The sequence below is a fragment of the Dermacentor andersoni genome, chromosome 5 (assembly GCF_023375885.2).
Source record: "Dermacentor andersoni chromosome 5, qqDerAnde1_hic_scaffold, whole genome shotgun sequence".
Taxonomy (NCBI): Eukaryota; Metazoa; Arthropoda; class Arachnida; order Ixodida; family Ixodidae; genus Dermacentor; species Dermacentor andersoni.
The window spans coordinates 193,906,279-193,923,422 of NC_092818.1; the positions used below are offsets into that span (position 1 = coordinate 193,906,279).

The 17,144-nt window shown below is 43.8% G+C and overlaps 1 protein-coding gene across 4 annotated transcripts in view; it reads left to right on the forward strand.

Annotated features, from left to right (window-relative positions):
- LOC126531787 (26S proteasome regulatory subunit 6B) overlaps positions 1-17,144 on the forward strand; it is a 60,579-nt gene that overhangs the window by 23,046 nt on the left and 20,389 nt on the right. For all 4 annotated transcript variants that reach the window (XM_055071486.2, XM_055071485.2, XM_050179515.3 and 1 more), the window contains exons 4-5: positions 1,288-1,491; positions 7,812-7,979. In XM_055071486.2, coding sequence (XP_054927461.1) covers positions 1,288-1,491; positions 7,812-7,979 — 372 coding nt within the window. The remainder of the gene's footprint in view (positions 1-1,287; positions 1,492-7,811; positions 7,980-17,144) is intronic.

Below are 17,144 nucleotides of genomic sequence, written 5' to 3' on the forward strand. Positions count from 1 at the left end.
CCCGTGGCCTTTCTTCTAGACTATTTGCATGGTACCACAGTCCATACCGTATCTTTGACACCACCTCACCTGTGAACTATATTTTGAGCCTGTCACACCGTCGCCGGACCTTCGTTGTTGGGGTTGCAAGACAGTGAATGTTAGCTGTGTAAAGCCATATTACAACCCCCTTGTTTGTCTTCTCCCTGAGTCACCAAGATGGCTCCATTTCCCACACAGGTCCAATGTAATGAAGCAAACGCTTCTTGTGTATTTGGTGGCAGCTCAAAGACGACGACGGCGACCCGTGCTATGATTGCAAAACAGCTTGTGCTGTTCCCTGCTGCTAGACTTATTATCACCTTTGTAATTAAATCTCATTACATTATATTTAATTATTCCAAATTTTAAATATTCGTTTGAGGGCATAAGTCATATTTGAAAAGTTGAGCATGGTCAGGAACACCCATTAAAGTTGTTTCTATGACGTCACATTTTATGTGGTTCTTTTTACAAGCTCTGAAAAAGAATTGAAATATGAGAAAAAATGTTACGTTACTACATGCTTGTGTACCTGGAATGGCAGTGTTCTCAATCATGTTTCAATATAATGAAGCCTGCACGTCAGTTAAAACAGAAAGAAAGCAGTTGGCCATGGCGACCAAAGTACATTCTCACCATTATTGCGAAGATCAAAATCCACTACACTTCTAAAATCGGCCACTGAACGTGTATGCAAACACACTTGTCAGCTTTTGTAGACATGTGGGCTTCATTCTTTTAAAACACATTCAAGAGCACTGCTATCCAAATGCACAAGCACACAGGGACATCACTTTTTGATATTTCAGAAGCTTTTTTCAGAGCCCAGAAAAAAGAACCATGTAAATGATAAAGTCATGGAAACAAGTTGATGAAGTGTTTCTTAGCAGTCTCTGCAACTTTTCGAATATGACTTCTGCCCCAAAATGAATATTTATAATTTTGAATAACTAAACATAACTAATTAACTGACATTGCACTACAAAAAATTGTTTGGGAAGACCATTCTTGCTTTAATTATAGGTGAGGGTGCCTAATCGCTGACAATACAGCCTGCAATACAGTCAACAAATTGAGTAACCATACCATCTGTAGTATTTTTCAGCTAATATTGTATTTTTTGGCTTTGACTGTCGAATTTCTCAAATTTTAAGGTTGGCAAGTGTGATGTGGGAGAGGTATTGCACTGTCGTCGTAGTAGGTTGTGTGCCTTATTGGTTGCTGCAGTTTGTGCCACCAATCCTTCGCTTCTCTTTCTCGGTGCAGACGAGAAGCCGGACATCAAGTATGCAGATATTGGAGGCCTGGACATCCAGAAGCAGGAGATCAGGGAGGCTGTGGAGTTGCCACTGACCCACTTCGAGCTGTACAAGCAGATCGGCATTGATCCACCCCGTGGGGTGCTGATGTATGGCCCACCTGGCTGTGGCAAGACCATGCTGGCCAAGGCCGTTGCACACCACACCACAGGTGCGTGCACTAGGCTATCCTGCCCAAACTTTTGCTGTTGCGGCTCAAAATGGTGTGCTACCAGTGAGAGAAAAACATTTAACAGAAGAAAGTCTGCAGCTTGACTTGGCTAGGTAATGTCACCAATTCACAGACACCTGGGCAGCATGAACACAGAAAAGAAAGACTAAAAGAATAGACGGAACATTCTTTCCCTCTTCTTTTGTTTGTGTTGCATCATGCTGCCCTGGTGTAGCTATGAATCTGCACCAACTTGCCAGCCTTTCAGTCATTCTGCAGTATCGCCAACATTCCAGGAAGCCCAAAGCCTGTCAAGAGCTTGTGTTAAACTTGTGGGGACTGAGGCAGTTGTAAGCTAGCTCATTGTCAAAAATAAGTATCTTCTTGTGCTTCTGTTTGCTTCCTGGCAACGTGCACTATCCACGTCTTTGTTACTGACACTGTTGAATTGCCAACTTGGTGGGGAGTGAATCCTGCTAAATGTTCTTGGTTTTTATCCATTGTGACGGTGGCCATGGCAGCCGGCTGCAGAAAAACAAGGTTGTGGGTCGGATTCCCCGCATTTCGATGAAGACAGATTGTGGAAACACTTGTGTACTAAGCAATGGGTGCACATTAACTCTTTTGTTACTGTGCCCATAGAAATCAGTCCGACAGCTTTTCTATTCCGTGTTAAAACATTTCTGTTGGAATTCTATTACCATCATCATGCACCATATGAAATGTCGACTGAACTTTAAGTATTTGTCAGATTTGACAATTTTTGACCGATTGGGTAGCCTGGAAAAAGTCTCGGGTTGTCAGTTTTCCGATCCGACTTTATAGGCTGTTTTAACATTAGATGCTTATGAGTGCGTGTTATTTTGATATTTCTGTTTAACTAATATCAAGTGCATCTTTATTTTTTCAGCTCTGTGGGTTGCTTTTACCCATCAGCTCTTCGACAGCATATGTACAAATTACTACGAGAAATCCTTCTCATCGTGTGGAGGTTTTTACTCGCACTATAGCACGCAGTCGATTTCAGACCAGCCTTTGACTGAAGCTTGACTAGCTGCCTAATCTCTTGCATGTTGAACACTGCCTGCTCATGTGCCTGCATTCATTACTGTAAAATATTGTACAACACTCCACATTACTGCACAGAACTGTACAGGAAATGAACAAAGCATATGGAGGTTCCAGTGCCAGTTAGACTCGCACTAGACCACCTTGCTTGCACAGAAAAAATTTATCATACACAATCATCAAGTAGTCTTCTTCATGCTCCCTGACCTGACAGCCATAGCTTTGCGAGCCTAAAGAACGAAGTAAGAGACACACCAGGTGCCTGCTGCAATGAGTAAAAATAAATGCTCTCTCTACAATAGGAACTTAACTGTTTTCACATTTGCAAAGCGACTGCTTTACCGTATAGCATGGGCATTGCTATGGCTAGCATTCACGCCAGCAAATCTTCATAATATAATTTTTTTGCATAATCTGACTTAAAAAAGCTGAACTAGGAACCACGTGCATATTGTATATTTTAGATATTTTTGTACTCGGCACTTATACTAAATATAGAAAATGACTAACTTCATTTGTGTTCCTTGTGGTGCTTCTTTGAAGTTTCTCATAAGAATTTTCAAAATTTGTCTGAGCAATTATTACTGCTATACATCCATTGAAAATTATAATTTTATAATTGATGTATAATTTTATGTATTACAGTATACGTTGTGACTACTGCGTCTTGAAATGATATTTTAAGCCATATAAGCACTGAAAATGAGCATATTTCAAGGGGTAATGAAAGAGTTAATAATTTCTGTACCACCAACAAGTATAGTTGCCATGAGTAAAAATGCTAAGTACCTTGTAGTGTGAACAGGTGATGATTACATCCGTCAGTTTGCTTCTACTAGCAGTTTTTCACACTAGATAGTTTGTGTGTAGTCTTTATTTTTGGCTGGTTGATTGCTCGCACTGAAAACAAGGCTTGCACCCATGCCATATTTCTGAGAAACTTGGTACAATTTTTTTCATTTCGTGCGGTATAGAAAGCGTTAGTACCCCAGGTGGTCAAAATTGATTCGGAACCTTCTACTAGGCATCCCTCTCAGCTTCTGTGCTGCTTTGGAAAGTGAAAGCCCTTTAATCACGGAGTCCTCGAACTATGCCTATCATGCTTTGCCAATCACCATGCCAGACTTTTGTATCGGCATGACCTCAAGATTGATTTGCTGCAACACTACGCTTGCACAGCCTACCTTGAAGGCCATTGTGCAGTGGTATCGCTCTCTGCCACTCAGTTGTGGCTCCATTTAGAAGGCGATCTGACTCAATCATCATCAGGGTAGCACATTGCTGTTCAAAGCCAAACGACAATGTCTGAGAACATGGGGAAATTGGAAAAAAGTGCTGATCTTGACTATATTAGTGTAACATATGGGAAATAGTGCAGAAACCACACATCGGCATTTGTTAACATGTAGCAGTATCTATCTAGAGGTAGTTACTCTGCTTGAAACCTAGGGCCTTAAAGGGGCCCTGAACCACTTTTTATCGAAGTGGAGAAAGACATTTGAAGTGAAGATAGGCTATTTCAGAAACACTTTGCCGCAAAAAGTACTTCAATGTGTTCAGCAGAAGCGGAGTTATCAGCAATCAAACACAGTCTTAGCTGTGCTCCCCTTCCTCCTCCAATGCCTTGCACTGCGAAGGCTACAGCAGAGATGTCACCGTGGCGTGCAGATCAAATATCTGATTTGGTGCCTATGCCGTGCTAAACGTAAGCCAAACGCAGCTGTCCTCAGAGAGCCGCAGTGCGCTTAGCCACTGGACTTGTGGTGGCACCTCGCAGCGGCTGCGATGTAGCCGAGCGCAGCGACCAATAGCAGCCGCGTATAGGAGTGAGCTTTATGACGAAATAGAGCACACAGAAAAGAGCGAAGATCATGGGGTTTTTGAAACGAGAGCGTTTGAGAAAAAGGTGACTTCGCGCTCCGCTTGCGAGCTCCACGGACCGTGTACGACAGCAGAACTTGGCTGAGATGTTCACAACAGCGTATGCTACCCGCGGACTATGTTATTTCACCAAGCCTGAGGGGTGGTTCAGGGCACTTAAGGACAATAGAAAAAAGGTTACTCAATTTATGGTGAAGTGTAGATGACGGCTGGAGTATTGATGCCTTAGTAACATGGAAAACACCGATTGAAGACTTTATTATTTTGTGCCATAATGTTCTAGATCAATTGTTTGTGAATGTTAACCTTGATGTATACACTAGATGGGGCAGAACCTTGTTGATATGATGCCATTTCATTCAACTTGCAGAATGAAGACTTTATTTTTTAGGGCAATAAAGTTGGAGATCAATGGTTTCTGAATGCGAACCATAGATCTTAAGGGCTTGTGATAACTGTAAAAGAATGCTAAATGCAGCAGAGCCTCGTTTAGATGATCCCGTTTTGTACGGTGTCCCGGTGCCAACGTTTGCAACCGAAAACAGAAAAAATGACCCAGTACAGTTACACTTCTTTTAAAGCGAAGCTTTCTTTGGCTCTTCCTTAGACTTTCCCACTGCTGCTGCTATCTGGCACACCACGTCGGGGGGTGGTCCAGAGTGTGTGCATACATGTCAGGAGCGTGGCAAAGTGTAAAGGTGATGCGAAAAACTCGTTTGGACCTTTGCACCTTGTTGAACGTGCACGATGCCCTCTGGAGCTCCCTGGACATCGCTACATTAGCCTCTCGACAGCTGTAATTACCCGTGATTCTTGCAAAAGCATCGCAGAAATTGTAACGCTTACACTTCTACTAACGTGCAAGTCCAGAGGGAAGCTAGATATAATGGCAGAGAGGAGGGGGGGAGGAGGCACAGAATGGGCAGAACTGATGTAGTCGCAAAACAAGTGGGTAACAACCTTTTCCCTCTTCGCTCACAGTTCATACAGGTGGGGATGAGATTGGGAAAAGGTGATGTGAGAAGGGAAGGAAATGCTACTGCTATAGACACGACTGTGGTTGCGAGCAAATGGTATAAATTTAAGTTCAAGGTGCAGCACGGGACGTTTCTGCTGTTTCTGAAAAATAAACACAAATTTGTCGAGCGGACAACTTACACAGGGCATGCAGAAGCAGAGCCGCATTAAAGTAGGGTCTAGTCGACACTATGGAAGTGGTCACCTGTCAAATCAACACTCCTGTGCCCACTGTGGTAGCTTTGCGGCTATGGCATTGCTCGAGGCCGTGGGTTTGATCCCAACCGTGGCAGCCGCGTTTCGACTGGCGCGAAATGAAAAAAAATGCTCGTGCACTGAGATTTAGGGAGACGTTAGAGAACACCATGATGTCAAAATTAATCTGGAGTCTGTCGCTACAATGTGCCTCGCAATTCGATTGTGGTTTTGGCATGTACAGCCCCATAATTCAATTAAAGTTCAATACTTCTGCCCTGATGCGATGTGCCATGTGAGGCAATGACAATACTCAATCCTCTCAAAAGTTATGAAGTATGGCACACAGGAACACCTCAAGCAAACACCTTCCTCTGTGTGTTTTGTGTACTGCACAGACAAAGAGCAGTGGTGCACGCAAGGTAACACTTAAAGTCAACTCACCACTCTCATGTGGAACTAAAACTTGAAGAAATTAAACACGCACCATCAACATCACTGCTAATTATTGTCAACCGATGCGAACACCACAGAAAGCTTCGCTTGCATCGATTCCTGCAGTGCGTGGTATCTGCATATTTTTTACCGGTTAATATGTTCCCGGAAAACACTATTTTCTGGCACCAGCATTCAGTGCATTGCCAAACTGCGATAGTGTCATATATTTTCTGGCCTCTGGGTTCCATGTGAACAAGAAAAGACTCGATGCACACGTAATTGAGAGCAGTTGGCCGCCCACCTCTTCCCCACAGTCTATGAAAATTCCAGCACACAATAAGTTTCCTCTCTCAGTACCAGCAAATTTTCTCACACGTTGTCGCTTGTCACATCTACAGCCATCCTACTGCGATAAGCATTTTCATCATTTGATTTCACAATGTGTGTGGCGTACTGCTGTTGGAAGCGTACCACACATGTGCCGAAGCCACAAGAATGACAATTCACCTCTCATGCCCTACCATCTCAGCACACGTCATCATCTTGTGCAGCAATGATCCGTGCAATGCTTTGCCTTCTGTAAATGTGAACTACTGATGAGTTAGACAAATTTTTTTAGTGAATTTCGGTTGTAAATTTTCCTGGTTAGTACATTCTTCATTGGATTTTTTTCCAGAATCTGTGAACGAGGTTCTACTGTACATCTTCTCTTACGTTGTCACCACCTCACCAATGTGTCTGCTAAAATCTCTTTATCTCGTCATCTCTTGACCTTCTCTCTTTCTGACCAGCCATCGTGACGTAGTGGCGATGGCGTTGCGCTACTAAGCCCGAGGGCACAGGATTGAATCCTGGCCGCTGCAGCCATATTTAGATGGGGGTGAAATGCAAAAATGCCCTTATACCATGCATTGGGTGCACATTAAAGAAGCCCAGGTGGTCAGAAGTAACCCGGAGTCCCCTATTCTGGCGGGCCTCATAACCAAATCTTAGTTTTGGCACTTAGAGCCTCAGAATTTAATTTTGGTTTTCTTCTTTCTTTGTCTTATGACTTAGCCTGATCTTCATTGGCTTGTGTTGCCGCTGCCTGCTAACTAACACTATCTCCATTTGAGTGAGCACACACATGGTTGGTACAACACACATGTTGTACGAGGGCAGATTGCAATACCGTGTCCACACGAACACTCCACGAGGTACAGACACACTCTCCTATCATAGCCTTGCACCACAATATGGTAACCGGACTTCTCACTTTGATGATGGCTTGCTAGCTTGCATACCGGGTCACGACCAAACCTCCACCTGCTTATTGTGTGATAAATGTGGAGAGCAATGAACATGATCATACGCATCCTCTGGTCTTGCCCTACTTCTAGGACTCTGCTGTCACCTGGCTATGTTCTGATGGTATTGTCCAAGGAACACTTAACAGTCATGGGTTGAAATCCCCACAGCATCCTGTCACATCGCGTACCATGTTCTGCACAAACTTCTCTGTCAGCAGCGCATCCGCATGGCTGTCCTCTCCCTTTAAGAATAGAGATTGTACATGATGATTCTTGGATCCAATGATGCCTTGAAAAGTGCACTGAAAGCACTATGGGTCGGGTCGGCCTAAATATGTTGAAGTTTCTATTGACTGACCACACGTCATCTGTTAAAAGATTTTATATTGTACCCTGCTAGCTTCATGCAGTTATGCTTGCTTCTGTACGCAGCGGCCTTCATCCGGGTGGTGGGCTCGGAGTTTGTGCAGAAGTACCTGGGCGAGGGTCCTCGCATGGTGCGGGATGTCTTTCGGTTGGCCAAGGAGAATGCACCCGCCATCATCTTCATTGACGAGATCGACGCCATTGCCACCAAGCGCTTTGATGCACAGACTGGTGGTACGAACATTTATTTTCTGCTGTTTTACTTTTACACCTGAAGTGTGGATTTTTTTTCTGGTTGTGATTGGGCTTGACTTGAAGCTGTATGGACTGGACCTTCGAAGCAAAACTAGCTTTTAGAGACAATGAAAGTTAATTATAATATGGCTCATACTTAAAGTTGTCCCTTGAAATTTTGGCACAGTGAAATTCGAGTAATTCAAACTCGAATTCAAACTCGTCAGTCCCAATTTGGACGCTGAACAAATAACAAATATAGTCACAAGAGGTAGAGGAAGAACTTGGCAAATGGCCAAGCAAAGAGGGAATATAGTGAGCTTCTAAGTATAACAGAAATACGGAAATCTGATATTTTTCTATCATCAAGGTCATATTTTTTATGACTAAGCTTGACAACCTATAACTTCTCTACAAAATGATCTAAAACAATGATTTATAGGTTACGACACCCTATGAACATTCAGAATCGATTCTGTGTGCTGTACATTGCAATGCACGTTGATGTTGATTAGCTAATTAGGCTCCTAACAAAGAACATCCTGTTTTGGATATCATTAAAAAAAATATTCGTCATAGAGAAAAATAATTGCACCTTTGGAATCAGCTGGTAAAAATGCATTAACTGTGCATATTTCATTCAAATTGTTTTAAATATAAATATGTTTTTGAACTGCCTTATCCCCCCGTAACCAAAAATAGATAGGCCAGTTAGCTTCTGGAGCCCATGGCAAAACAACAAATTAGGCAATGCATGGTCACAGGGGTTGGGCCTTTTTTGAAGTAAGAAGTACAAGGCAAAATTAGTTTTGAGGAAAGGCCCAGGAACGTGGATGAAAATAAATGTGCTGCTAACGTGCTCAAGTATCTGTACCTGAAAAGCATTGACACAGAAAGGAGGAAGGGGCCAAGAAAGTTGGCAACCAAGTACAGGGCAATTCAAAGTGTAAATAGACAACCAGGAGTCATCAAAAAGGAAGTGAGAGAAACAGAAACAGCAAATTGAATGCAAAGAATGGAAACAAGAAAGACCATGGAGGTTTACAAGAATGGTAAGAAAGAAATTAGAAGGCAAAATCTGTACGATAACACAAAGGCCAGTACCTTTCTAATTGAAGCTCGAGGTGGTTACCTAAAGACAAAAACTTACTGGAGAAAATACTCACGACAAGATCAGGCATGTGTATGCTGGAGCAAAATCCGGAGACCACTCAGCATATCCTAATGGCATACTAAGGGATTCACCCAGTGAGACACGGAGGTAATGTACACCTTCCAGAAGTGTTTGGATTTAAAGTGGACAGAAGGGGGGTATCAACCGGTCAGCAGTCGAGATAAGCAAAAGATGTTTAGAGTATTGGTGGAAAAAAAGCAGGGAAGAGGTTGATACGATAGTAGTGACTTCTGCCTCGCTCAACATTTGTATAGCATTTTGCTAGATTCGTTAGCCAAAGAGGCTCCAAGTACAGTAAAGCCTCATTAGTTCGATTTTGAAAAAAAAGAGAAATGTGAGAAAGAATGTGCCAACTGAGAAAATGTACGATCCTAAGTCACAGGAAAGTTTGGCAGACTCAACTGTAGTTGACATCTGTGTAATGCGAAGCATTGCGCAAGTTGTTGCAGCACGAGATGCCGAGGCTCATCGAGTTCATAAGGACTAGGCAGCCAGAGACGTGCGTCATCGTTTTTCTATTGTGTAATGTTTTACAACTGTGATGGGGAAACAGAATTGTACTGGTGGGCGACACCAGAATGCAATTCTCTCAGAGTGAAACATGACGCTCACTTTGCACTGCCTGCAGCAATCCCCTTTGCACTGCGTTTGGGTTATCACCTTTTAAAAGCATGTGGTGCGCTTCTAACAGCACTATGCCACATGTGCAGGCTCTAAAATAGATAGGTGAAGATGCTTATCGCAATAGAGCTGGCAGTGATAGCTGTGTTGTTGGCATCGTGCGATAACCCGCGAAATTTACTGATCAGGAAACCAAAACCAAATTGAGCTGGCGGACCCCGCTGGAATACAGTGCCATCAGAGCGAAACATGATGCACACTTTGCGTTGCCTGCAGCAGGGAACAGCAGTGCGTTTGGGTTATTGACTATTAAAAGCGGGCAGTACACTTCTAAGTTTCAGTGGCGCTATGCCACACATGCATGTGCGAGGTAAAGGAGGTGAAGATGTTTATTGCAATAGGGTTGGCAGTGATAGCTGTGAATGGCGTTGTGCAACGACCCCCGGAGATTTGCTGGTTAGGAAATCAAAATGAAATCAAGATGGTGGGCAATGCTGGAATATCATGCTGCCAGAGCGAAACATGACGCTTACCGCTGCCTGGCACAGCGAACGGCGCTGTGTCTGGGTTATCGCCTCTTAATAGTGTGCTGTACACTTTGAAGTTCCAATGGCACTATGCCACGTGCCTGTGCGCTGTGAAACAGATAGGTGAAGATGCGTATTGCAATAGGGTTGGCAGTGATGGCTGTGAATGGTGACATGCGACAACCTCGTGAGATATGTTCGTACCGGAAGAGGAATGCGTGCATGGTGGCATTTTCACATGACGCAGGCAGGTGCCTACAGCTTTCAATCGCGTGTGCCTCGCGCAAAACTTTTCTTGTTTACATGCGATCTAGCAGCTTGAAAACATATCATATGATCGCAATTTGGCGACGTCCTGAGCATTGGTGCCGAAAGATTGTGTTTTCAGCGAACGTATGAACAGGTAAAAATGAAGCTTAACTGTTTAGGTTATCTTTTGTGTGTCACGAATGTTTGTACCAGGGAATTGTATGAAATGCGACCATATCTATGAAGTTCTACAGTACATCCTTGAAATGATTGAGAACTTTGTTCAACAGAAACCGTGTCAGGAAATTACTTGATTAATTACGGAAAGAATAAACAATTTTCAATGTAACTAACATCGGGAAATTAAAGTAGTTGGTTACAACGCGGATTTCGTTAAATCGAGGTTTGAGTGCATCTACTATTTGGTTTTTTGAATATTTGGTATACAGTTTATCGAGAGTTCATGTATATCAAACTCGGATATATTTAGTTATTGTTTATATTGAACAGTTGTAAAATCCCTTTGAAAATCTAATGCAATAGTATAGCAATGTACTATGTGTACATTCAACTCCCATTCGCTGCCACATATTATGCATGCTATGCTGCACTGCACCCCTGCACGTGCATTACTCCTACTGGAGATGCAATCAGTTCTCATTTCGAAAATATTTAGTGCCGTTAAATCTGAAATGGCACTGTTTTGGCAGATACTCTCAAACAAAAGATTGAATCTGAAGGGCAATAGTACATGCTATGAAGGGAAAATTAGCAAAATTATCTGTTTTGCTCGCTGTGCCTATGTATGGCTCATGCAAACTGCAGCAGTTTGTTATTGGCAAAAGCAGATTGTCACTCTGGTTCAAGAATGCGAAAGGCCCCCCGGTACTTATATGCTTTCCACAAGAAAGCATGGATGTTACTTAGTCTTTTCACTGCATTGTGCTGGGCATGGGATGCCAAGCTAAATATGCTGAGGCACCGGGTTTGCTTTCTTGTAGACAAAGGCTTTGCACAAACAACATTTTAGGATTCCACGAGCGGCTAAAACGACTTTGACCTTGACTTGCACTCGGACAAATCTTCACATCACAATTCGAATTTAAAACCACTGCACACCACATCCGCACTTCGTGGAGAGGTCATTGTGGCAGCATCATGCAAGACTCATTGCTGTGCGAATGCGTTTAATTCGTGCATGGTTACACTTCAGTGAGAATTGACTCGAATGTTCTGCGAGCTTAAAGGCACTTTAAAAACTAACAGCGTGTGTGTAGTGTCAGCAGTCATGGACGCAGGGGCCAGTATAAAATTGTAGAGACCGAATCGGGGCATACCAGTTGCGAAGCATCAGAGCGCTGAACGACACACAAAGAGAGACGCGTGGTCTTTTTTGAGCCATTGAGAAATGAGAATGACTGGTTTTGATAAAGTCTGTTTCAAAACCTGACACAGTGGTCCTCCTGGCTTGTTGCCCACGTATGACAATTGGTCATTTAAACAGCTTTCTGTAAGGGGCACGTAGCTGAGTATACTCATGCACAATTTGCAGTGCAAGTGCACTGATGGTGGCACAGTGCATGTCCATACAGGCTAGTTTGCTTCCGTGGTGCGTTCATTTCTACCTTATCTTGAACAAAAATGCGCAACAAGTACTTCTACGCCCGCGAGGTGCACCACGGTCTTGCGTCCGGGTGACGTGGAGCTTTAGGGTTAGCATTGTGAAGATCATTCCGCAGCATGAGCGACTTTAACGTTCATGAGTAAAAAATAAATCAACTCTTGTGTGTTTGATACGGCCTTGGAGAAGCAAATCAGTAAGTTCCTGCTTCTCACGATCTTGGGTAACTGTCCAAGATGTGCGGAGATTTCAGATAAGCTTCAGATAGGCATATCTTATACTGTATTTTGAATTATCGATATGTTGAACTATTTTGCAATCCCCTTTGTGTTCAATATATCCGGGATCAACTACATTCGGTGAAAGACATGATCATGGTTGGCGTCTTGAAGTGTGTAGCGTTCCGATGGCGCTCGATTCCTGTCAGTACAAGGTTTGTCCAGATTGATAGGACTGATCAAAACAATTAATGTGACCCAGACAGAGGGAATAGCGAAAGCAGCATGTATAAAAGCAAAAAAACGTGTGAAGATCGGGCCGATTAGCTACCGAGGGTCATGCAGTTCGGAGCCTTCTGCCCACATTTAAGCATGCAGACAAATTTGGCACACGCACTTTCGGTAGTTGCCGGCTGGTTGCCTGCAAACCTGAACGCTGCCTCAATGGCCACCAGTCTAACTTGTATGCATGATTTTGCAACCGATCACTGATGAGCCACCTATAGGAACATATTAGTGACAAGGCTTGTGGCCCATTATCACATTAAGCCTAAGTGGAGCTGTGTTGTTGGGTGCGGACAACTAAAATTATAGTTTCGGGCTGAGTCAACGCACATCTAATCGCAGCAGTTGCGCAACACTCAGAAAGCTGACAAACCACTTCACTAACTTTGTGATTCCTTCAGCTTCTAAAGGACAACAGTACTTAATTCTATTCAGCAGGCATTCTATCGATAAAAAACGTTTTCAAGATCTTCATATTTAAACTGAGTTGTTATCAATGCTGGCATACTAATTTGGCATTCTTTTTAAGTCTTTCTCTGCTGTGCTCATTGGTCATCATTAGCCAGCTAACAATGGTTTCAAACACTGTTTTCAAGACCTTCTGTGCCACTCACAGACACCCTGTGCCATCTGACGTATTGTGAGACAACTAAACTTTTGTTTCTTGTGGAGTTCATTCTCTCCCTGATTGTGGGCGATTTTTGTGCGGGCTTCGAAGTGCGCACATGCTCATCAGAATTGAACACAAAAATGGTAGAACTGGCTGCCTCAGGAAACTGCGTGTTCGCTCCAAGACGTTACAATTCATGTGATTACCGTATTTACATGATTGTAATTCTACCTAGTTTGTTAAATTTGAAAATCTGAAGTGCCCGGGTGGTTGACCTACAATGGAAACCAAAACATGGCACCGCGAAAAAGCGAGACCAATTAGATATCAGAGGAGCTACAACGTAATTACAATTTTATGTTTGCTCTATGGCCTTACCCGTAGCTTTTCACTGTCCCGCACGTTTGTTTGCTTTTCGGACGGGTTTTTCAAAATTTTTGAGTTTCACAGTGCACATAACACTCATGGGAGGTTGTCGATAGTTCATGGAAGAGCAGACACCTCTCGCATGTTTCTCTTTTCCTGTAGCTCTTAGTTTGATGCGTCAACTTGACTGCCGGCTACATGCTACTTCCATTCTTCCTCAGTCATCATGAGTGCTCCAGGCCATAGAGTTCCGTACAATAATTGGGCCTGGAGCATAGAGTTCCGTACAATAATTATTGTAATGAAACTCTATGCTCCAGGCCCACTAAACATTCGGCGCTCGTTCACAGCAGCGTTCAAGAGGGCTGCCATCCTTTACACCAAAGAAACAAATCACTGCGCAGCGAGCCGCAATTTCAATGTTTCTGAACAGGTGGTGCGAGAGTGGCGACTGCAGCGAAGCAAAATGTTACCTGTGACACAAGTGAAAAATTTCCCACGGGCCGTAGTCTGGACGCTATCCAGAGCTGTAGGCCAAGCTTGCGGCGTAGGTTGCTGAAATGCGTGATCGGTCCCTGCCAGCGAAGTGCGACATGGTCATGAAACAATCCTGGATCTTTGCCTTTTAAGGATCTGCTCTGCCATGAGTACAACAAGTGGCTGGCTGCAGAAGACTGCGAACTTACGCCAACCAGACCTGTCAAAAGAGCCTCCCTGACAGCTGCCAGTGGGTGGGTGCATTCAGCGTGGGCTGCTGTTCCACAAAATGTCACGGGTGCAGTCATTTGCCAAATGCGGAATTTCGCTGGACGACGACGCGCTGTGGGGCTGTAGCAGCGATGACAATGGCAGCGCTAGTGAGGACAGATATTCCAGTAACCATGCCAGCTACCAATAAATTTTCGTTATCTAATGCGCCCTCGGGTATGCTCTTCTTCTTGTTTTTTTTTCCCCCTGCCACACGCGATATGGGGGGGTTGACTTACGTTCGAGTCGACTTATAATCGTGTAAATGCCGTGTAAACGGCGTGCCTCATAATCAGAAAGTGGTTTTGGCACGTAAAACCCCATAATTTAATTTTTTTTTTTAAATACGGTACGCTGCATGTGTGGCTGACGATGCTGACTTTGATTGTGTGGGTGATAGCGACGGAAATCAACCCAGAACTTGAGGATGCATTGTTCGGGCGCCTCCATCAACTGAAGCCATTCAGCACTAGCCAGCTAGCATGGAGACGTGAAAACTGCAAGAAATGTTACAACAGCAAAACACAGCAGAAAACTAGAGTTTACTTCAAGGCTTGCAGCATTCTTCTTTGTTTCACATCATGGAACTGCCTTGTACAATGGCATGCCCAACTGTAGGGCTAGAGTTAATGTGCAAACCATAAAATATATCTCGATTCCTAGGCACCTAATTACTGATAGCTAGTAACATTCTTGTTACGTAGTATAGGTTGATCCTGTGCAACATTGTGTTTTTGCACAAAATTAGCATTCAACTTCATGATAAATTTTCTGATATTCTTTACAATATTCAACTTCTTTCTTGATTTAATTTGAAGTCTACTATTCAGTTTTCGCACACCCCTAATAAAAAGTCCCAAACAATACCCATTGCTGAATGCTATGCTATGTAGCATCTTATTATGAGTGATCATCTTTAACTGGAAAATTCTGACTGCCTTAGCAATGCATATTCTTGCTTGAATTTCATCTTTGATCGTATACAGTCACCACATATAATATATGAAAACTGTTTAAAAACTATTCAGATTTTTGAATAGTGACTACTTAATCTGAGTACCGAAATGAATAGAACAATACAGTAAAACCTCGTTAAACCGTACCCGCTTAAACAGTAGCTTCGTTTTAAAAGTAGTAAAGTCAAATCCCCGACTCGGTGGCCATTGAACACGTGTTTTGTATCCGCATAAACCGTACCAGCTTATTGCATACGCATCGGTTAAAACGTAGCGTTCCCCCTTTTCGTCGCGCAAACACGGCGGTCCGTCGTCTCCATTGGGCGGCCCGGCAGAACAACAAGCCTCAGAAATCGGTACAGTGGCCTCCAAGTGCCCTGTGTGTTTGCGCGTTAAGCCACACTAACATCAACATCATTTCGACGCCGTGCCAGAGAGCGTTGTGGCGTCGTGCTAGCGAGGACTCGCGTCATGCCGAAGCTCGGATAAAAAAGCCGCCGGGTGCTCAGCATAGAAGAAAATTTAGACATCGTCCATGCTATCAAATGTGACACGAAGAAGCCGGCGCTGGCACGCGACAGGGATCTGCTTTTGACTACAGTGTGTGGCATTTCGAATGCGAAGAAGTTGCTCGGCAGCGCTGCTGCGACCGCGAAGAGATGTCGTCTATGAGGTTCGACTTTTCGCCATCGTTGCCTCTGTTGTTGCTGAAGTGTCAACTAGCGACAGTGATGAGGACTACACGGCAAGTGACAGCACGGGCAATTCAGGCTCGACAGTGGCAGAAGCTGCGCGTTACGGCAGCCTCATGAATGCATCGTCGCGACGAGAACAGGGGCCCGATAATGTATCATCATCATCAGCCTGGTTACCCCCACTGCAGGGCAAAGGCCTCTCCCATACTTCTCCAACTACCCCGGTCATGTACTAATTGTGGCCATGTCGTCCCTGCAAACTTTTTAATCTCATCCGCCCACCTAACTTTCTGCCGCCCCCTGCTACGCTTCCCTTCCCCGTGGAATCCAGTCTGTAACCCTTAATGACCATCGGTTATCTTCCCTCCTCATTACATGTCCTGCCCATGCCCATTTCTTTTTCTTGATTTCCACTAAGATGTCATTAACTCGCATTTGTTCCCTCACTCAATCTGCTCTTTTCTTATCCCTTAACGTTACACCCATCATTCTTCTTTCCATAGCTCGTTGTGTCGTCCTCAATTTAAGTAGAACCCTTTTCGTAAGCCTCCAGGTTTCTGCCCCGTAGGTGAGTACTGGTAAGACACAGCTATTATGCACTTTTCTCTTGAGGGATAATGACAACCTGCTGTTCATGATTTGAGAATGCCTGCCAAACGCACCCCAGCCCATTCTTATTTTTCTGTTTATTTCCGTCTCATGATCTGGATCCACGGTCACTACCTGCCCTAAGTAGATGTATTCCCTTACCACTTCCAGTGCCTCGCTACCTATTGTAAATTGCTGTACTCTTCCGAGATTGTTAAACATTGCTTTAGTTTTGCCTCTCCAGGTCAGTGAGCATGCATTGCAATTGGTACCCTGAGTTACTAAGCAAGGCAATATCATCAGCGAATCAAAAGGTACTAAGGTATTCTTCATTAACTCTTATCCCCAATTCTTCCCTATCCAGGTCTCTGAATACCTCCTGTAAACACGCTGTGAATAGCATTAGAGAGATCGTATCTCCCTGCCTGACGCCTTTCTTTATTGGGATTTTGTTGCTTTCTTTATGGAGGACTACGGTGGCTGTGGAGCCGCTATAGATATCTTTCAG